The sequence below is a fragment of the Nicotiana tomentosiformis genome, chromosome 12 (genome assembly GCF_000390325.3).
Source record: "Nicotiana tomentosiformis chromosome 12, ASM39032v3, whole genome shotgun sequence".
Classification (NCBI taxonomy): Eukaryota; Viridiplantae; Streptophyta; class Magnoliopsida; order Solanales; family Solanaceae; genus Nicotiana; species Nicotiana tomentosiformis.
Genome location: NC_090823.1, coordinates 3,991,145 through 4,016,067, shown reverse-complemented (window position 1 = coordinate 4,016,067; position 24,923 = coordinate 3,991,145). Strand labels below are relative to the sequence as shown.

Below are 24,923 nucleotides of genomic sequence, written 5' to 3'. Positions count from 1 at the left end.
CCAACATAGGGTCTCCACTCCCTAGTTGATTTTATTTTAGATATAGGGTCTCCACTCCCTAGTCTCCTTTCTAACATAGAGTATTCACTCCCTAGTTGATTTGATCTTAAATGCAGGGTACACCACTCCCGGATATATTTGCCAATATAGGGTATCCTATTCCCTGGCTACATTTTCCCAACATAAGGTACATCAATTCTTAGTTGAGACATACTTTTGACAATAAAGGGACACCATCCAAACAAAACAAAAACATGACTTTTTCGGGGTACACCACTCCCGACCTTTTATTGTTTCAATAAAGAAGTAGATTAGAATTTTGTTACAATAACTCACAAAATTTTTCCAGTGCAAACTGGGGCAGAATAATTTTGCTCATTTGTTTGTTTTGGTGTCTGAGTAGGTTTTACCTCAAGGCACAAGGTTCGAGATGACCAAAAGAAGAAGTCTCAATTCAGAATAAAAGAAAAGAAAAAAATAAGTGAATCCAAAATGCAAAAGTATTTGAAAAGATGTGGAATGCTCAAGACATGACTAAAGCCACGAGCATTGGAGTCCCGTTTTGATTAGAAGAAGCTATAGAATAATAAACTGGAACCCACAGCTAGTGAGTATCAAGGTTTAGATCATAGTTTGCATGCAGAACCAGTCAAGACTCATGATCAAGTTTCAGAAGACTCATAGATAGGAATCTTGTAACTCATAACTGATAGACTTGTTTAGTTTCTTTTTTATTTTGATATAATAGCAGGACAACGGACCGGAGCCTCAACAGAACCTCACTTGACTCCTCAACTCTTCATTCCACCATTCTCCTTAAACAACACGCGACTTGATTCCCCTATAACCCAGGATATGTCGGCTGTCCAAAATCAGGACTCGGTTGCACCCTATCTTTTATTTCTTTTCCTTTTCAATAATGGTTTGGTCAAAAATTAGTCACATGACTCACTTATTCTTTGACTGAAAACTCTTTATATTTCCAAGCAAAGAGGAGCAGCTGTGAGCACCTAAGTTTTGACTATATTTGAATTTTTATCACCTTCTACTATGTAAATATTTTCAGAAATTTAATATATATATATATATAGCTTTGTTACATTTTGTATAGGGTAAGAATTAATAATAATTTAAAAACTCAATTATTACTATTAGTATTATTTTTATTTGTATCTTTATTTTAAATAAAGTGAATTAAAAAACCGAAAATTATATTTTTTTTATAAAGTGGGAAATTATATATTTTTTTAAAATAAGAAAAATGTAAAGTGAAAATTCTTTTTAATTAAAAAATAATAAATAAATAAACAAATCTGAAAATTCCGAATTTTTTTCTATAAATAGAAGAGAAATATGAGGGAAAACAAAAGGGAGGAGAGAAAGAAGAAAAACAAATAGGGAGGAAGGAATTGAGAGAAATTTATTTTCTTCTTCTAGGTTAAGAAAATTTCTACTCGTGTCATTCTTTCTTCGTTTTTCTTTCGAAAAATCCCCCCCTCCCCCAAAAATAGCTTTAAATCCATCAAAAACAAGCCACTAAATCACCGATTTTGTAATGTCGATCGGGGTTGCAAGTCGCGATTTTTTGTTCGAGGTTTCGTGGCCAGTGAAAGCTCCAGTCAACACTCGTCAAATTGTTTAGCGCTCTTATAATTTCAACTCTGTTATTTTATATCAAAGGTCTGTCATTTCCCTTTCTTCACTGATTATAATTTTTCATTTACCTTCTTGTCTATTGGTGTGATCTTTGGGTAGCATGAAATAGCAGTTCACTCTATTGATATTTGGATCATTTGAATCTGATTGTTTCCTTGTTCATATGTTTATTGGACCATGATGTTAATTTTAGAGTTACAAAATTTTGTTTTGAGTTGATTTAACCGGATAAAGGGTCTATTGAATCACTGTAATTTGGCTTGTTTACTAATTTTGTTCATGAGATTGTGGTGTCATTAGTTTTGTTTAAGAAATGTACAGAATATGGGATATTGGGTTGGATAATTTGCTTGGGCCACGATTTGTTTCTAAGAAAATTAGTTTTTGGGCTGTTGGAGAAGAAAAGATTTTAGGCCAAAAGATTTAGTTTCATCAGGCCCAAAGTAATAAATAACATAGCTGGCTCATCTTTCTCTAAACTAGCTCATTTTTCTATAAATAATAAATCCAATTCTTTCACAAATAATTACATACCTCATGACCTTACAATAATCTCAAAATTAGTAATTGAATAATATTCGAACAACGTAGCTTGCTTTAGGCGCGATTAATAATAAATTATCGTGATTGTGGGTACGGTTCCCGTGACATGGTCACGATACGTAAGCCCCAATTCGAGTGTGCGTTTCACGTGACTCGACCACAATTTCAAACAATAATAAATTAAATTAAACATGTTATAGATTGCGGGTGTATTTCACGTGATGCGATTTGCAATGTGTATAAACAACGAGTATACAACAACGTAACTCGTCTCATATTATTTCCATAAAAGTTTAAAATGCAGTAATGTAATATAAGTGGTAAAAGAAATAAAAATACACATATAGGTTTAAAACATGTATTAAATTAGATATCTAGGCCAATTATTAATAGTTGAGCGATCGTGCTAAAACCACGGAACTCGAAAGTGCCTCACACCTTCTTTCGGGCTAACAGAATTCCTTACCTGGTCTTCTGTGTTCGCAGACCATAAATAAGAGTCAATTTTCCTCGATTTGGGATTCTAAAATAAATCGGTGACTTGGGACACCATAAATTATTCCAAGTGGCGACTCTAAATAAATAAAGAATCTCATTTCGAAAAATGTCACTTAAATTAGAAAAACTTCATATCCCCTATCCCTATTCCCGGAAAAAAAGGAGGTGTGACGGTACTTATTAGAATATATTAAAAAGTTATTTAAGTAATACAATGAGGGTGTACTTGCAGCAAAAATTTATTTAAGAAGAAAGAAGAAGAATTTGGGTGCTTAATGGGAAATGTGTTAGCCCTGATTTACTCGCTCAGGGATAGTGTCTTCCTTTCGATATATTTGTCGTGGAACAATGGAAATTTCTAGAAAATATTTAAAATTATTATTATTATTATTATTATTATTATTTAAGATTATATAAAAAAAAATAGATGGAGTAAACTATGGTTAAATACTACTACTAGTTATATAAGTAAATAAGGTGGCAAGTGTCATTCAATTATTGGCTTGATGTATATACCGGGTTTGGGAAAGTTTTTCCCGTTGTTACTTGTCATCAACTCATAATCATAGATAAAATATAAATCACATTCTCCTATTTCATAGCTGTATACTGGGTAGGTGGATTTAATTAATTTGGGGTCTACCTAAAACTCTTTTGACAAAAACATAATCCTTATAACTAGATTTACTCTAATTTAACCAAATAAAAATTGAAAAACAATTTAGATATAAAAATAACTAATCTTTTATGAATTTAATCAAACCTAATCTAATCCAATTCATTTTTCATCCTAATTGCTTCTTCTTCTCCTCCTTTTTTTTTTTTTTGCATTTTCCTCATGATTATGAAATTTTTTACAAATTATATTCAGACTACAACAACTAATACAAATTGTGAGGTAAAAAGGGGAAGAAAAAAAAGTGCGCTATCACCAGAATGCTACAATCAAGCACCTTCGGAAATTAGAAGGAGAATGTTAATATCCAATAAAAGGAGGATCAGAAACACATAAAAGGAAAAAGATCTAATTTTGAATTTGTACTAAATCAAAATTGCTCAGTTTTACTCTCGATTAGACTTTTAGTCCATTTATTCTCTTATAATTAGCAAATCGACTTGTACATGCTTTGCTATTAAGGAGATCTAACGTGAAATGGTCGGACTCCAGCCGTCCAAAGTTTTCAAGATAAAGGCCCAAATTTACCATTAAACTTTTGTCGACTTGAACTCGGGAAAAATTCAAAATTAGTCAGATTTACAAGTGGTAATTGAAAAATAGTCACAATTTTAAAAGCAATCGAAATTTAGTCACTTTTCATGTAAAGATAAATCTAAACGAAAATACTATTCAAAATCCGGAAAATATTCCAGCATAATATACTCGAGTTCCAGCATAATATACTGGTCTAGCATAATATGCTGAAAGTTCATATACAGGTGCTTCAATCTCCAGTATATTATGCTGGAACTTTCCGTGTATTGGAGTTATGTTGCTCCCAAACGCACACGCAAGTATACGTGGTCGTCCAAGTAATAAAATGATAAGTCGAGTATCGAACCCACAGAGACTTATATCAACAACCCACTAGATTCACCAAGATTGTTATTCAGTCAAGCCAAATTCGAGTTCAAGAATGTGATTATATTAAACTATACTTCTAAATAGTAACTAAATTATCAAGCAGTAAAATGGTTGTTGTGTATTCAGTAGAGACAAATATTCCAGAGTTGTGATCAATTCACCAATCCTATTGTGTTCTAGTTAACTCTCCATTTCATACAATTTACTCATGGTTGCTAATTAATCGATAATTGCTCTCATAGCCTTCTCCCGAAGTACTACTCGCCTATTCAAAATAGATTAACGCCTATATTTCTATGGAATCAATCTATCAAGAATGCATTAAGATTACGATATTAAATTAAGCACGGTGACTAGGTATATTCCTATCCTAATCACAAATCCGCCTCCTCCTAAGAGTTAAGATCATGTTATCTTCAATTCTTCTCTAGCATAACATAGATAGTAAATAGAACCTAACTGCTGGCCAGACAATTAAGCAATTAATCACAGAATTGAAGAAACAACCATATATTAGTGAATTATAATCAAGGTTAAGTCAACGTTAAACAACAATATTCATGGCTAAATCACAACCACAGAATTATAGGTTTTAGCCACTCTTGATAATAGCAAACAATTTCATAAGTGTTGGATAATTGAAAATACTAAGAAAAGATGAAAAAACCTGAGATCTCTTCGCTCCCGGATGTTTCTCGTGTGTACTCTCCCTTCAAAGTGGCGTCTCCCCTCTAAAAATAAGTTTAGTCTTGCTTTTCTACGTGTTGGGTAGGTCTAGGGCCGAAATAACCTTGTCCCGGGAAAACTTGGACAGGATTCACGCCACCGGCGCCCAGCCCAGCACTCGATGTCCCTGGCGCTGGCAAATTGGAGCATACTGCCTCTGGTGCCACAAGTAGCGCTAGGCGCTGGCTGTGGCGCTGGAAATTCCCTTTTTTTGCTTTTTTGTCCGTTTTAGCTCTAATCTCGCACCTTTCGCCCCCAATTGCTCCCGGATCATTTCCACATATAAAAACACCTCAAATTAATATAAATCAACATATTTTACACCCTAACTCCACGAAACAAAAGTAAAACATGAGGTGATATACATATAAATATATATACTTTAAGCTAAATATCAACACCCCACACTTAGACTCTTGCTCGTCCTCGAGCAATGGGACTATCAAATAAACCCCCAACTAGATACAAGTCTCAACTATAGATGAGCAATTCAACTTTTAACCATACACTCTACCCTTTACTATGATCAATACCGGCACACAAGCATGAACATACAAAATTTCACATTCTTCCCGTTTAAGCATGCCCAAGTATAACATTTCAATTCAATCAATTCCAGCAACCTATTTGTCACCAACCAACCTCAAAAGCTGACTTAAAACCATTAAGCACCCTCAACTCACGTACTCGCCCAATAAGAAAGTTTACAATATTACCAATCATTCATGAGATCATGTGCACTCACCAACAAACAAAAGAGTGAATATAGACTAGTCCACACATTCAAATATACTTTTGAATATAGATTAAGTACATCACACATTTGAACAAAATTCGATCACTCTCACAAAGAATTCATATGCATCTCGTGGTCATACCATAAGCTTTCCCGTAGTGTATATCTCTACTAATTTAAGCTAGCCAAATCTAGGATCAATTAGGACTTTAAGGTTGTAATATACGCTAAGGGAAGGGTATGATACATTTAGAAATAGTGACTAACCCTCCTAAGCACTTTAATACACTACACTCACAATTCAAACACATATTCTTCTCAACCAATTCACTTGCCACAAACCACATGCAACATAGCCCTTACTTTCATTAAGCACTTCTATACTCCCACTAGCACAAATTAATAAGGATTGGAGGTGTGTATTTTTTCTACATACTTTGACTATATTGTTTTCTTTTTTTCTTCTTTCTTGCAATTTTTCTTTTTCTTTCTCTCTCTTTTTTTTCTTTTCTTCACACTCCATACATTAAAGTTCATCGGCTAGTGACTTTTGATTTCAACTTTTGTGCACCAAAGAGCCCTTCCATGGTTCCACTCAAAAGCTATTCTCTAATCTCTAACCTTACCTCTTTTAGCGACTAAGTGTCTTAGGAGGTAAAGGCTCAACAATCTCAATTTAAGAACAAAATAGCGTTACGACTTGTAATATGGATGCCAAAGAAAAGGTCTATAGGCTCAAAGGGGCTAGCAATGGAAAATTTTATTTTTATGTGACAAACACATCTATGATCAAGCAAGAAAACGCCTACGTCATCTCCTAGATTAGCACAACTTACAATTTCGCTTCAATTAACACACGGGGCAAGTTCTAGACTACACAGGATAGCACAGAAGATCACAAATCCCCACACACACATTGCACATGACTCAATCATGACGGTTTTTGTCACGACCCAAAAATCTAACCTGTCGTGATGGCGCCTATCGTGGTACTAGACAAGCCGACTCATTCCAAAACAAACCGAGAGATCAAATCAAAACAAAAGTGCAGAAAAGAAAAGCCCGGCATCGGGGTGTCACTAGTCATGAGCATCTACTACAATCTGTCTAACAATATCAAGACTAACTCAGTCTGAAAAATAGCTAAATACAACTAAAGGAAGATAAAAGGGAGAAGAGCAGGGCTGCGATCGCCAGGCAGCTACCTTGCTATCCCCGAAAAAATCTGCAACCAAAATAATCAACAACCGCTACCGTGTCTAGCTACACCAGGATCTGCACACAAGGTGCAGGGAGAAACGTGAGTACGCCAACTCAGTAAATAACAACAATAAATAAAGACTGGGCAGTAGTGACGAGCAATAAAGCATATAACGTTCATATTAGGAAATCTCAGTAAAATACCACATGCTTTTAAAATCAGGATTTGAATCAAAATATCTCGTTTAAACCAGTTCCGCTAAAATCATTTAAAGATATTTTTCAACAGTTTTCAAATAGAGAAAAAATGCAAAGGTTAGCAAAAATGATGAAATCATAAACAGCCCCTCAGGCAAACCTCACAATCACTCTTACCACTCGGGCATACCTCACAATCACTCTTGCCACTCGGGCATACCTCACAATCACTCATGCCTCCCAGTCACTCAGCACTCGACACTCGACACTCGCACTCAGTAGGTACCCGCGCTCACTAGGGGTGTGTACAGACTCCGGAGGGGTTCCTTCAGCTGAGGCGTTATATCAAGCCAAATCATGGCATAAATCACTCAGGCCCTCAGCCTATATCAAACATACTGCGGCGTGCAGCCCGATCCCATAAATATCCTCACAAATCATACCCTCGGCCTCACTCAGTCATAAACCTCTCAAGCCACTCGGGCATTTCAGTAAAAATAGGGTGCTCAACCCAAAATAACATATATATACATCAAAATCGAGTAATAAAAACTGAGTTATGCAGTAAACAGGTATAACCATGACCGAGTATAGATTTTCAATCGGAAACAGTATGAGGATAGTAAGAAAAGGCCCCTAAGGGTCCAAACAGCACTGGCACAAGGCCCAAACATGGCATTCAGCCCAATTTAGAGAATCTCTTTCTAAAACACATAAGTATCATATAGTTTTAACAAAATATACAACTTTACAGTTGTTACGGGACGGACCAAGTCACGATCCCCAATAGTGCACGTCCGTCACCTAGTATGTGCGTCACTTAAAAATAATAGAATAATACAAAATCTGGGGTTTCATACCCTCAAGACTAGATTTACAATCATTACTTACCTCAAACCGGTCAAATCTCTACCCTGAAATGCTCTTGCCTCTCAACGCGCCCTCCAAATGCTTCAAATCTATTCACAATCAGTACAATACCATCAATATACGCTAATGGAATGAATTCCATAAGAAAAACTATTAAATTATCCCAAAACCCGAAATTGGCTCAACCCGGCCCCCGGGGCCACGTCTCGAAATCCAACAAAATTTACAAAACTATAAAGCTCATCCACTCACGAGTCCATACATACAAAATTTTTCAAAATCCGACCTCATTTGATCCCTCAAATCCCCAAATCAAACTCTCCAATTCCCAAGCCCTAATCCCCTCATTCTCATCCCTAGTTTCTACTAATTACATGATTAAAACATGGGAAATTACCATAAACACGAGTATTAGGGCTCAAGTAACTTACCTCAATGAAAACCCCCTTGATTCCCTCTTCAAATCTCTCCCAAAAGCACCCAAACCGAATAGAAATGGTGAAGAATGCACCAAAATTCGCGAAGTTGCAATACATACCTTCTGCCCAGGCTTCTCGCACCTGCCGCATTTTACTCGCACCCACGCGATTGCACCTGCGTTCCAAACAACTGCACCTGCGCAAGTCATATAATCGCCCAGACTCCGCACGTGCGCCTTATTCCTCGCACCTGCGGGCTCGCAGGTGCGGCCAAGCTTGCGCACCTGCGCTCGATCCCCAGCTTCCAAAATTTTGTGTCTGCGACCACTTTCTGTGCTTGCGACCCTCGCACCTGTAGCTCCCATTTTCCGCAGGTGCGGAAACACCAGAAAACTCACACCGGTAGAGTTTCAGCAACTCACCAACACAAAAAACAAATCTGCTAACCATCTTAAACACACCCGAGGCCCTCGGGACCTCAACCAATAATACTAACGAGTCACATATCAATATACTAACTAAGTCGAGCCTTCGGAACACTCAAAACGACATCAAAACACCAAATCCACCTCGGATTCAAGCCTAAGAACTTCCCAATTTCCAAATTCGGCAACCTATGCCGAAACCAACCAAATCACGTCCGAATGACCTCAAATTTTGCACACACGTCACAAATGACACTACAAACCTACTCCAACTTCTAAAATTCCATTCCAACCCCGATATCAAAATTTTCACTACCGATCGAAATCGCCAAATTTTTAACTTTTGCCAATTCAAGCCTAATTCCACTCCGGACCTCCAAATCACATTCCGGACGCGCTCATAAGTCTAAAATCACCTAATGAAGCTAATAGAACCATCAGAGGTCAAATTCTAAAAAGTCAAATTTGGTCAACTCTCCTAATTTAAAGTTTCAACAATGAAATTCTTTCTTCCATTCGGTTCCGAAATACCTGCAAATCAAAACAGACGATTCACACAAGTCAAAGTACATCATACGGAGCTACTCATTCCCTCAAACAACCGAGCAAAGTGCAAATGTTCAAAACGTCCGGTCGGGTCATTACATCCTCCCTCACTTAAACATACGTTCGTCCTCGAACGTGCCCAGAGTTATTCCAAAAGCCATCAAATCGCTATGTAACTTTTGCATGCATATACCCGAGGGTGATCCCATGTCACCCTATCCCATACAGGTCTGATAGCACAACATAACTAAAATTTCTCAATTCAACCTAGCCCACAAGCCTTCGAATCAAATTTTCGACATCCGAAATTTCCTATAAGATTAGAAGTTCGCATCTACATACTGTATAAGTTTGAACAAGTTGTACCAAAAGTCGTAACCATAACTCAAATACTCAAATTCAAATACTGCATAGCTCGAATACTCGAAGCAATGATTTTTAATTACAGTATCGACCCAAATCAACCCAGTTCCAGTAATAAACCTCATATCAGACAAAACCTCGTTCTAAAACCTTCGTACATTGCCGATGATGAAGGAAACATACCGGATTCATAACCATTCATTAGACCAACAGGTCATGGAGCTCTTGTTCCTTTTGCAAGAACTATAGCCAATTTCAAAGTCGGCTTCCGATATTATCCTCCCAATTATACCACAATCAAATCCTATAGCATCCATTCTAGTCCCAATGACCTCGTCTCATCCAACACGACCACTCTAGTGACATGACACATCAATATAATCTAAATCCATAACTCGTGCAATCCGTGCACCAGATAGCAACATTCCAAAAGTACCCAATCGTAACAATGACCCAAACAGGAGAACCGCTCCGCAAGCTCGACGGCTAAGAACCCATCACACACCGCATAACCATAACACACGAATCATACACAAAGGATCATATTTCCAGATAACTCTATTGCAATACGTGACCATATCCAAATACTGGTCCATATGAATCACCTCAAGCCACCCTGCTAAAATCAATAACCATGCGCAATTCGACATCAAGTACCCAAAGTGCATTACCATAACCACGGAGAAGCAAACGACACCATGCCACACAAAACCCGAAAGAATATGACCAATACGCCATCAACCAAGCAATATCCAATATTATTCTCGCTCAAATTCCGCTATAAGGCCACAATAGAACCACACCATATGTGCATATCACCAACGAATCACAACTCCTCGTAGCATAGAAGAGTAAATCACAGATCATTCCAGAACATGAATAAGCTTCACATCAACCGAATGGCACATCCTTCAACAATAGTAGTATGGAGCCAATCAATCCGGCTCGGTGTAGAATACACATCCTAATTGGGCCCACCAATGGTCTCCAAATCAACTATGGTCAGCCACCAATAGATAAATAACCTCCGAAAGTCCACAATGACTGAATCATAACACATTCTATCATCTGGCTAGCTTCGGCCACAATTTCACAGTCCACAACCATGAAACAGTCTGCTCATGAGAACTCCCAATCTCCAATTCCATAGAACACATAAATCACCATATTTGATTCCACCTCCACCATCCAAATGTCTAACACCTCTCTCATATAGAATCATCCCACGAGAAATACTTTAAAAATTCTTCCATGCCACCTGGCAAAAATTTGAATATCAACAGTCGATCAACCGGGAGAGTGTCACAATACCAGCGAAGTACCCATAAATCAAAACACACTGCCCTTTCTGAAATGTACACTCTCATCAAGCCATACCAAATAGTAATATCATTTACCTAGTCATCGGAAACCGTCCATGCTGCCTAAGAATTTATGTCCTTCCCTTCAAAACTGAACTGTGACCTTGTACATGTAAATCCTATTCCCTCACAACACCACATCTATTATGTCATCGTGTGACAAGCATAAGAATTCCATTAACAACTCTGAGTCACTAGCAAATTACATACCTTATTAAATCAGAAACCTCTTTCTTGCTTCTTTCTAGGAGGAATCATAACACACAACACGTTCCGTACATCGGTAGAAAATATCCGGTTCAAACCATGGTAGAAACCATCATGAACATTTTGAAACCCATTTGCACATAACCAAGTTGTCCTATTTCTCCAAGTACTTTCCAAATTGCCTTCAAATTGCTACTTTTTCCTTGTTAGAACACTACTATCCTTAACTAAAACTTGCCCCACGAACTCTAGCATAGAATCACACCGCCCTAAGGCTTATGAGCCGTTGAATTCCCTTTTCATGTACCCCATAGGTACCACAACAAAAAATGCTTACTCCGAAGAGACTTTATGTGAACCTAAAACTGTTTCCTTCACCTTCTTGATACTGAAATGCATAATTCACAATGATATAAAATGCCACGAGTCTCGACATTGTTCAATGCAACTCCTAGTTTTCTAGCCATATATATAAATCTTGAAAATTCCAAATCGCTACATATAAATATTAAATCCATTAGAACCATTCTTGAGAGTCATCCATTCTACTCAAATCTCGAATTAACCGACCAAACGGACCAAAACGACCTGTGCCCCATTAGCACACCAACACCCACGGGAAATAAAGAGTAACCCACACTCCTACGCATATGAGAAAATCCCCTCTCCATGTACCCTACATTCTTCATGAATAACCACTTAATTATTTTATGGTCCTCGTATAACCATAGAGTGTAATACAACTTGTGTTCAGAAATTCCTTTTCCAGAGTCATCATCGATCTCGACCTCTGCAAGTCATAACTAATTCATTAGTATACCCTACACCGAAACTAATACGACACATAATTGTGCAATCAAATCGTCGATAGCAGACTCCCCGACTTAGCCTCAAGCTGCAATTATATAAAATTAGAACCCGCAAAGATTTCTCCTTCTCAATTGCCAAAATCTCGCACCATTAACCCGCCAGACTTCTCGAAGTCTTTTGTTAAGCTTCTCATAAACATTCTGAATCGCCAGCAACAATCACATACGTTGAAATCCGTAAATTCTCCTGAGTTCATGCTCTCCCACCATTTGTATAAGTATGTACTGTCCCTATTGACATCAACTGTACATTCAACAATACTTTCCGAACTCAAGTCATATTGCACCTGACACGATAATCAGATCTCCACGCCTCTCTTCATTTCAAACACACTCCTTTCTACCCTATTCAATCTTCCTTTGTTCAGTAACCATCACTCCAATGAGAGTCTACAGGCCAAATCACATACTAACACGATTCCAAACCATTCTACACTTTCTCAAGGCGCACGACTACCCTACCAGTGAATTCATATGCTAATCTGCCACTCTTACTTCGGTTAAATCATCTCCTTTAAGAAACTTCTCAATATCTAATTCTCCTACTTGACCCGCTAGTACTTCAACCACCGTGAAATGCTTCCCGTCATGTCTTCCCTTATTCCTTGCTGCCCAATTGCTGCATCAACTCGAAATGCATCTCTGTCGTACCAGAACCAATAGAATGCTACCGACTCTAAGTCTCTTCGAAGATTATCTTTCTCGAGCCATCAACATCAAAATGCCCATTCGCAACCACCATTACTACCCAACCACTTACTTTTCTTGAGTCCAACTCATTGACAGACATGAGAATTTAATTTGCCCCAAAAGTTAACAACGTGAAAGATCCTTCAAAACATTCACACTCGAGACCGTACGTCACATCAAAACGAAAATCAAGCACCCAATGGCCTTCCTTTACATTTCAAGAAAACACTTTTCATCACATTCACATCGTCTTAACACCTCCCACAGTTATGTCATACTCACTACAAAGCCATTCCACAGCTCATCGAGCCACAAATTCCACTCGTTGAGACATTATCAAACATACGAGTCCAAATATATAGGTTACAACTAAAGCTACCGAGCCTAAGCTGATGTCTAACCATGGCCTCAAGTCCTCCAGACCGGCCCACTACCACAAACACATAATACACATATCAACCTTGTTCATAGAATCAAAAGTCGGCGATGCACAACCGATATCGAGCGCTCATGTGCACATACGAATGAGTGGAAGGAATTCAAGGAGTTATGTTCCAAGCTGAATCAATTCCGCACGAAAGAATACAAGAAAGTGAAATTTTTCCTAAGGGTTCTGCAGCCTCTCGAAGATAAGTACAGACGTCTCTATACCGATCCGCAAGACTTTACTAAACATGCTCATGACTCGTGAGACCTATGTAACCTAGGCTCTGATATCAATCTGTCACGACCAAAAAATCTAACCTGTCGTGATGGCGCCTATCGTGGTACTAGGCCAGCCTACTCATTCCAAAACAAACCAGGAGTTCAAATCAAAACAAAAGTGCGGAAAAGAAAAGCCCGACATTGGGGTGCCACTAGTCATGAGCATCTACTACAATCTGTCTAACAATATCAAGACTAACTCAGTTTGGAAAATAGCTAAATACAACTAAAGGAATATAAGAGGGAGAAGAGCAGGGCTGCGATCGCCAGGCAACTACCTTGCTATCCCCGGGAAAATCTGCAACCAGAATAATTAACAACTACTACCGTGTCCAGCTACACCTGGATATGCACACAAGGTGCAGGGAGTAACGTGAGTAAGTCAACTCACTAAGTAATAACAATAAATAAAGATTGCGGTAGTGACGAGCAATAAAGCATATAATGTTCATATCAGGAAATCTTAGTAAAATACCACATGCTTTTAAAATCAGGATTTGAATCAAAACATCTCGTTTAAACCCAGTTCCAGTAAAATCATTTAAAGATATTTTTCAACAGTTTTCAAACAGAGGAAAAATGCAAAGGTGAGCAAAAATGATGAAATCATTAACAGCCTCTCTGGCAAACCTCACAGTCACTCGAGCCACTCGGGCATACCTCACAATCACTCTTGCCACTCGGGCGTACCTCACAATCACTCTTGCCACTCGAGCATACCTCACAATCACTCTTGCCACTCGGGCATACCTTACAATCACTCATGCCTCCCAGTCACTCAGTACTCGACACTCGGCCCTCGCACTCCGTAGGTACCTGCGCTCACTAAGGGTGTGTACAGACTTCGGAGGGGCTCCTTCAGCCCAAGCGCTATATCAAGCTAAATCATGGCATAAATCACTCAGACCCTAGGCTTATATCAAACATGTTGCGACGTGCATCCTGATCTCATAAATATCCTCACAAATCAGGCCCTCGGCCTCACTCAGTTATAAACCTCCCAAGCCACTCGGGCATTTCAGTAAAAACAGGGTGCTCAACCCAAAACAACATTTATGTGCATCAAAATCGAGTAATAAAAACTGAGTTATGCAGTAAACAAGTATAATCATGACTGAGTATAGATTTTCAATCGGAAACAGTGAGAGGATAGTAAGAAAAGGCCCTTAAGGGTTCAAACAGCACTGACACAAGGCCCAAACATGCCATTCAGCCCAATTTGCAAAATCTCTTTCTAAAACACATAAGTATCATATAGTTTCAATAAAATATACAACTTTACAGTTTCTACGAGACGGACCAAGTCACGATCCCCAATAGTGCATACCCATACGCCCATCACCTAGCATTTGCGTCACTTAAAAATAGAAGAATGATACAAAATTCGAGGTTCCATACCCTCAGTACTAGATTTACAATCGTTACTTACCTCAAACCGGTCAAATCTCTACCCCGAAATGCTCTTGCCTCTCGACGCAGCCTCCAAATGCTCTGAATCTATTCACAATCAGTACAATACCATCAATATACACTAATGGACTGGATTTCACAAGAAAAATAATCAAATTAGCCCAAAACCAGAAATTGGCTCAACCCGGCCCCCGGGCCCACGTCTCGAAATCCGAAAAATTTACAAAACTAGAAAGCTCATCCACCCACGAGTCCATACATACAAAATTTATCACAATCCGACCTCATTTGGTCCCTCAAATCCCCAAATCAAACTCTCCAATTTCCAAGCCCTAATCCCCTAATTCTCATCCCTGGTTTCCACTAATTACATGATTAAACAATGGGAAATCATCATAAACACGAGTATTAGGGCTCAAGTAACTTACCTCAATGAAAACCCCCTTGATTCCCTCTTCAAATCTCTCCCAAAAGCTCCAAAGCCGAACAGAAATGTTGAAGAATGCACCAAAATTCACGAAGTGTGCAATACATACCTTCTGCCAAGGCTTCTCGCACCTGCGGCCTTTTACTCGCACCTGCATTCCAAATAATCGCACATGTGCAAGTCACTTAAACGCCCAGACTCCACACATGCACCTTATTTCTCGCACATGCGGGCTCGCAGGTGCGGCCAAGCTTGTGCACCTGCGCTCGATCCCCATGTTCTAAAATTCCGCGTCTGTGACCACCTTCCGCGCCTGCGACCCTTGCACCTGCGACTCCCTTTTTCCGCAGGTATGGAAACACCAGAAAACTCACACCAACAGATTTTCAGCAACTCACCAACACCAAAAACAAATCCGCTAACCATCCGAAACACACCCGAGGCCCTCAGGACCTCAACCAATAATACTAGCGAGTCACATATCAATATACGAACTAAGTCGAGCCTTGAGAACACTCAAAACGAGATCAAAACACCAAATCCACCTCGAATTCAAGCCTAAGAACTTCCAAATTTTCAAATTCGGCAAACGATGCCGAAACCAACCAAATCACGTCTGAATGACCTCAAATTTTGCACACACGTCACAAATGACATAAGACCCTACTCCAACTTCCGAAATTCCATTCCGATCCCGATATTAAATTTTTCACTGCCGGCCGAATCGCCAAATTTCCAACTTTCATCAATTCAAGCCTAATTCCACTCCCGACCTTCAAATCACATTCCGGATGCGCTCCTAGTCCAAAATCACCTAACGAAGCTAATGGAACCATCAGAATTCCAATCCGAGGTCAAATGCTAAAAAGTCAAATTTGGTCAACTCTCCCAATTTAAAACTTCAACAATAAAAATATTTCTTCCAATTTGGTTCTGAAATACCTGCAAACCAAAATCGACGATTCACACAAGTCAAAGTACATCATACGGAGCTACTCATGCCCTCAAACAACCGAGCGAAGTGCAAATGTTCAAAATGACTGGTCGGATCGTTACAGTTTTGTTCAACTCTCAAGTCAAACAAGCACACATAATTGAGAAACATTAAGCAATATTGCACTATGTGGCATACAAGTCAAACAACTGAGAAAAGGCATCACAAAATAGTCTATTTACTTTACTTAGACGTCACAATTCAAACCAAATATCCGGGACGATAGAATGTATGTCATAGCCTAATATGGCAGCATCTACCATGTCACTAGGTAGCTCCGAGCAACTCAGTTTCTTCCTATACTACTCCTAAAAAAATAACAAAATAATAATTAAAAAAAAGTACCCGGTTCGAGCTACACCCTTGGAAAAGAACCGGCGTCCAAAGAAAAACCAAGGGATACTACCTAACTATCCTTAAAAAAATCTTTTTGGTGTTTTGTTTTTTCTCGGACTTTATCCATCAAGAAAATTATCCAAAAGATCCATCGTCGGGAAAAGTCCTCGCTTTTTCTCATTTTTGTTTTTGGTTTAAACAAACTAAACTAACACTAGACTCAGTAGAACTAATAAAAGAAACAAATTAAAATAAATTGATACAAGATATACAACTTCATCATAGGTAGTATTCCTCCCACCCCACACTTAGTCTATGCATAGTCCTCGATGCATATATAAAAATGTAAAACAGAGTAAGTGAAAAGAAAACTCCTTGATAGTCGGAGTGCTCCTCCTCAGCATGCCTTCCATCGGTAGCTCCATGCAATTCATTATCCGGTCCTAGAGGTACCAAATCCATGGGCCCCGTAACATCATCATCAACCTCGTCCCCTGTGTCTGAGCCCTTGACAGTGTTTACGTCCTCCAACGAATGAACAGGGCTGCCAGGTGCAATCCCCAACATCTCCTTGGACGAACTTGAAAAGTCACTGCGTAAGTGCATACGCTCCTCGTCTGTGATACCAGCCCTGCTCATGAGTAAATTCAAAGAGTTACAGAGGTACCTGTTAAAGTTCACGTCTCGTTCATTCCTTGCTGCCGGAGTGACCTTAGACGACGTCTCCCACAATGATGTGATGTCTAATAACTCTGTAGGTGCCTCCACCACCTTATCATATCCTGGATATTTAGGCACCCCCCGGGAGAGCATGTATTGTGTGAGTAAGTTGCCGAAGAAGAACCTCTTAATCTGTTGCCCAAATCTCGTGCGAGCCATCTCACCGAGCATAATCTCACCCAAATTAATGGGTTTGCCAGTCATCAAAAAGAATATGACACACACTCTAGCTCGAGTGCAGTCGTTGTTGTGCTCCACTGGCATGAGTTTGGCTTGCACAAAATTCTGTCACACTTTGGCAGTCTTGTTAAAATCAGAGCGAACCATGTGATTGTGAATCTCGCCTTGCTTCCTGGCCCACTTGGCATTTGAATCCATGCCACAAAGAGTGTGACGTATCAATGTGTATTTTGGGCTTCTGATATATTTCTGGAGTCTCCTCGAGTCAACATTCTCAACCCCTAAAAACTTACATAAGGGCCTCCTACCCAATGGCACGTCCTACCCACGTACATATGACATAGACGATTTATAATCCCAATTGGCGTATAACTCCCTAACCATTCTCAAATTTGTATGCCCTGGTGGAGGACTTTCCAGGGCATTCTACGAGTTTGTCCATATTTAATGCGCGTAATAAGCCAAGGACATCCGGGAAGTTTCGTTCCAAATATTTGACATTTATCTCCATCTCGGATACATACCGCCCATATGGCACGAAATCACTGTGCCATGCAATAGATACATCAGATACTAGTTTCAACCGAGGCCTTGGTGGCAATGAAGCCTGTTGTGATGCCTCAGAAACCTGTTTTCCTTTTGCTTGTCGCGAAGAGCCTTCTCTCTGCTTGCACTTTTTGGGTGTGGGGGCAGTGGTGGAGGACTTTCCTATTCCCTTGCCTTTGCTAGTACTATCACAAGCCATAATATCTTGCACACAAATAAGCATGAATATGAGAACTCATCAAGAATAATGCCTAGAGTTGTCGCGCAAGTCATAAATGACCCACACTTACAACCGAAGGCGCAATGTACAATACTTCACAACTTTGGTCTAAAATGCTCAAGTGTTGTACTCCAAAACTATGGGTACTCAAGACTTCCCCATGCCACACAATAGTTAAAAAGCACTAATCAATGTTATACACACAAGTGATTGATCATGGCTTAGTGAATTCACCTTAATGTAAGCAAGAGGCATATGTTACTTCCCTTCCTACCACTACTACACTACACTAAATTAGCTAAATCTACATAATTCTACAACATACATTATATAAGATACATGGTTTAGGAACATGTTTGCATCGAAGCCAAGCTCCCTAGCATGTAAACGCATCCCTACACACCTCACACCTAGCCCAAATTCATATACAAATATACTCGGTTACTCAGACTTCACCGGTAAACCAAAATCTTCATTCAAGCATTTTAACAAACACCTTGTGAGCATAAAGTGTGTACATTCTAGTTCAACAATGGTGGAACATGGTGTCCCTCCCAGATTTCAACGTAGTAGAGAGAATTGTTTTTTACTACTTCGTATACAAGACAACCAAACAATTTTCGACCAATGTGAACCACCCACCATAAAAATTTCTTAAGAGCTACATAGGGGAAAATTTGAGGAGTAGGGAACGTGAGAGATGGGATGTACATTGTTATCTATCAATTAAAACACAAAAAGTAGAAGAAGAAGAAGAAGAAGAAGAAGAAGAAAAAAAGAAGAAGAAGAAGAACATACCTGTAGAGGTTAGGATGATAGCAAGAGACAAACTTAAGAAAACTTGAGAAAAGAGAAGCGAAATTCGCGGCAGAACAGAGAGAGAGAGAGAGTGTGTTAATTTTTTCCTTTTTCTGATTTTTGAATTTGGGTTTTTGGGTTTAATTGGGTTATGGTTTAAGTTGAGTTGGGGATGGGTATGGGTAGTAAGATGGGTTATAATGTTAGTGTAGATGGGTATTTGGGTTGGGTTAAATGGGTTTGGGTTTATTTAGTAAACAAAAACGAAAATAAATAAAAAAAAATAATATATATATATATATATATATATATATATATATATATATATATATATATATATATATATATATATATATATACACCTGGATACCCCCCATCCCAACGCTCAGCGCTATGCCTGGCGCTGGGGGGTCTTGCACATTCTGCCTGTAGCGCCCCAGGCAGCGCTAGGCGCTGGCTTGGGCGCTATTTTCGAGAAATTAACATCCCGATCCCCCGAGCCTTTTATATACCCAATTTACATGTCCTACACCATTCTACTTATAATTTCTATGCCTACTAAGAAAATGCAACTCTACTCTACTCTAACTAAAAATTTTGAAAGCTAAAATATGAAAGCAATAAAAATTGGGTTACCTCACAACAAGCGCCTAATTTAACGTCGTGGCACGACGCAGGGCCTCGCTTATTTATCAGCGAGTACAACTTTGGTCTTCTCACGATCAATGATTCCTCCCCAATAGTGCTTGACTCTTTGTCCATTCACCATAAATTTTCTTTCACCATTTAAAGCTCGCAGCTCCACTGCACTATAAGGAGTGACTCTTACCACCTCAAAAGTGCCTGACCATCTTGATACGCTTGCCATGCCATCTTTTAGTCTTCTCTTTATATATCTTAGCATTTTCATAAGAGTGCAGCCTGAACTCATCTAATTCATTCAATTGCAGGAGTCTTTTCTCACCCGCGACGTCAAGGTCCATATTCAACTTTTTAATGGCCCAGTATGCTTTGTGTTCAAGTTCAATAGGCAAGTGACATGCCTTTCCATAAACAAGCTTGTATGGCAATGCCCCAATTGGCGTTTTGTAAGTAGTTCTATATTCCCACAAGGCATCATCTAACTTTGCATCCCAATCCTTCCTATTTACACTCACCGTATTCTCTAAAATTTGCTTCATTTCTCTATTAGACACCTCAGCTTGTCCACTCATTTTAGGATGATACGCTGTGGCAACTCTATAGCGGACCCCATATTTAGCTAGAAGGTTATTCAACAATCGATTGAAAAAATGTGTCCCTTCATCACTTATCAATGCACGTGGAGTCCCAAACCTCGAAAATATATTTTTTTTCACAAACGTAGCTACCACCATGGCATCATTTGTTGGCAATGTGATCGCCTCTACCCATTTTGATATGTAGTCAACTGCTAGCAAAATGTATTTTTTTCCTCTGGATAATGAGAATGGTCCTATAACATCTATCCCCCATACATCAAAAATCTCAACCTCCAGGATGTTATTCAAAGGCATCTCATGCCTCCTAGTGATTGTTCTTGTTCTCTGACATTGGTCACACTTCTTAACAAATACATGAGCATCCTTAAATAGAGTTGGCCAGAAGAAACTGGATTGTAATACCTTTGCAGTTGTTCTATCTCCTACATGATGGACTTCATAAGGTGATGCATGACAATCATACAATACTAATTCTGCCTCCTTTTCTGGAATGCATCTCCTCATAAATTGATCAGCACATTGCTTATATAAATATGGCTCATCCCAATAGTAGAAGTTCACATCATGTAAAAACCTCTTTCGAGTTTCAGATTCAATTTCAGGAGGAAGTACCCCACTCACAAGATAATTCACATAGTGTGCGTACCATGGGGAAGGGTCTTGGGTGATAGCAAAAAGTTTCTCATCGGGAAATACTTCTTTAATTTGTCCACCCTCCTCCACGTGGTCGCGATTTTCCAACCTTGATAGATGGTCAGCTATTTGGTTCTCTATGCCCTTTGATCTTGTATTTCTACATCAAATTGCTGCAACAACAAAACCCAGCGCATCAATCTAGCCTTGGATTCTTTTTTTGTAAATAAATATTTGATTGTTGCATGATCCGTATGGACTATGACTTTTGTTCCCACCAAGTATGCCGAAAATTTCTCAAAGGCCCACACAACGACTAACAACTCCTTCTCGGTGATGGTGTAATTCAAATGTGCATCATCAAGAGTCTTGCTCGCATAGTAGATGGAATAAAATACCTTGTATTTTCTCTGGCCTAGCACTGCCCCAATAGCATGGTCACTCGCATCACACATAAGTTCAAATGGTAAGGACCAATCTGGTGCCACAATAATGGGAGCAGCCACCAACTTCTTTTTGAGTTCTTCAAATACTTTAAGTGAGGCGTCATCAAAATTGAAAGTTATATCTTTTTCAAGCAACCTTCACAAAGGAGTAGCAATTTTAGAAAAATCTTTAATAAAGCGCCGATAGAATCCCGCGTGTCCCAAGAAACTACGGACACCTTTCACAGAAATAGGTGGAGGTAATTTTTCAACCGCCTCCACCTTCGCCTTATCAACTTCGATGCCGCTCCTAGACACCATGTGACCCAAAACAATGCATTCCTGCACCATAAATGATACTTCTCCCAATTCAATACCAGATTTGTTTCTTCTTAACGGGCTAACACCTTGCTCACATTCTTCAAACAATCATCATAAGAAGACCCAAAGACTGAAAAATCATCCATAAAAACTTTCACAAATCTTTCAACCATATCAATGAAAATAGCCATCATGCATCTCTGGAAAGTAGCTAGTGTATTACAAAGACCAAACGGCATTCGCTTGAACGTGAAAGTGCCATAAGGACAAGTAAAAGTGGTCTTCTCCTGATCCTCTAGGCATATGACAATCTGATTGTATCCCGAATAACCATCAAGGAAGCAATAATATTCATGCTCCGCTAATCTGTCCAATATTTGGTTAATGAATGGAAGTTGAAAGTGGTCCTTGCGAGTTGCTTTGTTGAGCCTTCTATAATCAATGAAGACTCTCCACCCCGTCATAGTGCGAGTAGGAATTAGCTCATTTTTCTCACTCTCAATTACAATCATCCCCCCTTTTTGGGCACACATTGAACTGGGCTTACCCAATTGCTTTCAGAAATAGGAAAGATGATACATGCATCGAGCAACTTGATTACTTCCTTCTTCACGACCTCTTTCATAATGGTATTTAACCTCCTTTGATACTCAATACTAGGGCGGTGTCCATCTTCCAAGAAGATTTTATGCATGCAAAATGATGGACTGATTCCCTTGATGTCAGCAATTGTCCACCCAATAGCCTTTTTATGTTTGCGAAGGACTTTGAGCAATTTTTCTTCTTGTGTGTTAGTCAAGCTGGATGAGATAATCACGGGCAATGTCTCAGAGTTCCCCAAATAAGCATAGCGTAGATGCGCTGGTAGGGGCTTAAGTTCTAGCTTTGGAGTTTCTTCAATAGATGGCTTAGGCGGGGTCAGGGAAACAAGCATGTCCAACTCCTCAAATTTTCCAAACCCATGGACATAACTGTAGGACATATCAAGTACTTGCTCAATTTCTCCCATCATTTCATCTTCACTGTCTTTTTCATCCCCAATCAAAGCTCGTTCAAGAGGATCTATAGGACTCGTATAAGGCACTAATGATGTAGCATCACTTTCCACCACATAAATCATGGACATCTCTTCATAGTGGGCTGGCAATCTGAGTGCTTTATATATATTGAATACCTCCACTTGGTCGCCTACTCTCATCGTCATCTTTTCTTCGAAAACATCAATAATAGCTCGGCCCGTGGCTAAAAATGGACGCCCCAAAATAAATGGGACTTCTTGATCATGCTCGTAGTCCAAGATAATGAAATCAGCAGGGAATATGAAAGAACCCACTTGAACTAACACATCTTCAATCACTCCTTCAGGATGAGCAAGGGAGCGATCAGCCAACTGTAAGATTACCGTTGTTGGGTGTGGATCACCCAACCCCAACTATCTGAACGCAGATAACGGCATCAAATTAATGCTCGCTCCAAGATCACATAAGGCTCGCCCGACTCTACGCTTACCAATCGAGATTTGGATAGTGAAACTACTGGGATCCTTCCATTTCTGAGGTAGCTTGCTTTGAATTCTTGAGCTACATTCCTCAGTGAGAGCCACAGTCTTGAACTCGGTCAACCTCCTTTTATTTGCCACTATGTCCTTGATGTATTTTGCATATTTGGTCACTTCTTGCAAGATGTCTACCAAAGGAATATTAATTTGCACTTGCTTCAAAATATCAAGAAACCTTTTATACGCGGCATTATCCTTCACCTTCTTCAATCTTTGAGGGAACGAAGGTGGTGGCCTTGCAATCAACAGTGGAGGTTGCTTAGCCACCGCCTCTTCAGCTGGCTTCTCAAATTCCTTTGATTTTTCTGATTCTAACTCTATAGTGATTGACCTCTCATTAAAAATCACTTGTTTTCTCTTTTTTGACTGGACTTCTTCTAATTGTCTCCTATTTCTCAATGACACGGCATTAACGGATGCCTTAGGATTAGCTTCAGTGTCACTTGGAAGAGTTCCAACTGGTCTAGTATTTTGGGCACTGGCCAGTTGTCCCACTTGGAGCTCCAGATTTCTCATTGCTGTGGCTTGGGCCTGCTAGTCAGCCATCAATTTCTCCATCATTTCCTCAATGTGACTTGTTGAGATTGCATGTTGTTCAGTCTGAGGTGGTTTATATTATTGTTGAGGTGCTTGTGGTCTGTATTGATTTTGAGCACCTTGATTTCCACCCCAAGAGAAGTTTGTGTGGTTCCTCCAGTTGGGATTATAAGTGTTCACATATTGGTTCGTCTGTCCCCTATTTGCATTGCCTACAAAGCAGACAGATTTTGGATTAACTGGGCATAAGTCACTCGTGTGACCCTCTCCACATACTTCACAAAATACTTGAACATGTTGCACTGGTTGATCTTATTGCTTGTTAATAACTATGTTCATCTGACTGACTTGGTTGGTTAGTGTAGAAATCTGCGCTGATAATGCCGAGACGACATCTAACTCGAGAACCCCTACATATTTTTGCACCGTGTGTCTGCCCATTTCTCATTGCCAATCCGGATTAATTTTGGAGAATTTGTTCAATAATGCATATATATCGTCAAAGCTTTTCTCCAATACTTGACCTCCAGCTGCAGCATCTAACATAATTTTTGTTTCAGGATGTAGCCCTTCTATGAAAGTGTGAGCTAACACTTCGTTTTTCTGATTGTGATGAGGACAATCTCTGAGTAGCCCCTTGAACCTCTCCCAAGATGAGTATAAAGACTCTCATGCTTTCTGTTTGAAGGTAACTATTTCACTTCTGATCTTTGCAGTTTTGCCTGAAGGGAAAAACCTTGCCAGAAATTTCCTTGCCAATCATTCCATAATGTAATAGAATTAGTTGGTTCTGCCTTCAGCCATCGCTTTGCTTCGCCCAATAGAGAGAATGGAAAAAGTGTGAGCCTCACATATTCTGGAGTGACCCCATTAGTTATATACGTATCACTATTCTCCAAAAAGTTCAGGATATGTTGTTGTGGATCCTCATATGGAAGACCCATAAACTGCCTATTCGTATGAAGTAGCTCGATCATGCTCTG

General features: G+C 39.3%; 1 protein-coding gene and 1 non-coding gene across 2 annotated transcripts; one reads left to right on the top strand and one right to left on the bottom strand.

Annotated features, from left to right (window-relative positions):
- Nucleotides 1-22,353: 22,353 nt before the first annotated feature.
- LOC138902178 (uncharacterized) lies at nucleotides 22,354-23,919 on the bottom strand. Its single transcript, XM_070190015.1, has 2 exons — nucleotides 23,355-23,919; nucleotides 22,354-23,204 (listed from the first exon to the last, which is right to left on the bottom strand). Exons 1-2 carry the CDS (start codon nucleotides 23,917-23,919, stop codon nucleotides 22,354-22,356), a joined length of 1,416 nt encoding a protein of 471 aa, XP_070046116.1.
- A 627-nt stretch (nucleotides 23,920-24,546) lies between these two features.
- On the top strand, nucleotides 24,547-24,651 carry LOC117274694 (small nucleolar RNA R71). Its single transcript, XR_004504855.1, has one exon. It is a non-coding gene; the product is annotated as a small nucleolar RNA R71 (small nucleolar RNA).
- The last annotated feature ends 272 nt before the right edge of the window (nucleotides 24,652-24,923 follow it).

Excerpts from the sequence above, each read along its gene's own strand:
- LOC138902178 (XM_070190015.1), bottom strand. The coding sequence starts at position 23,919 with ATGAGAAATCTGGAGCTCCAAGTGGGACAACTGGCCAGTGCCCAAAAT. Across the intron at positions 23,205-23,354 it reads CACTATCCAAATCTCGATTG|GAGTGATTGAAGATGTGTTA; the intron begins GTAAGCGTAGAG and ends CTCATCCTGAAG.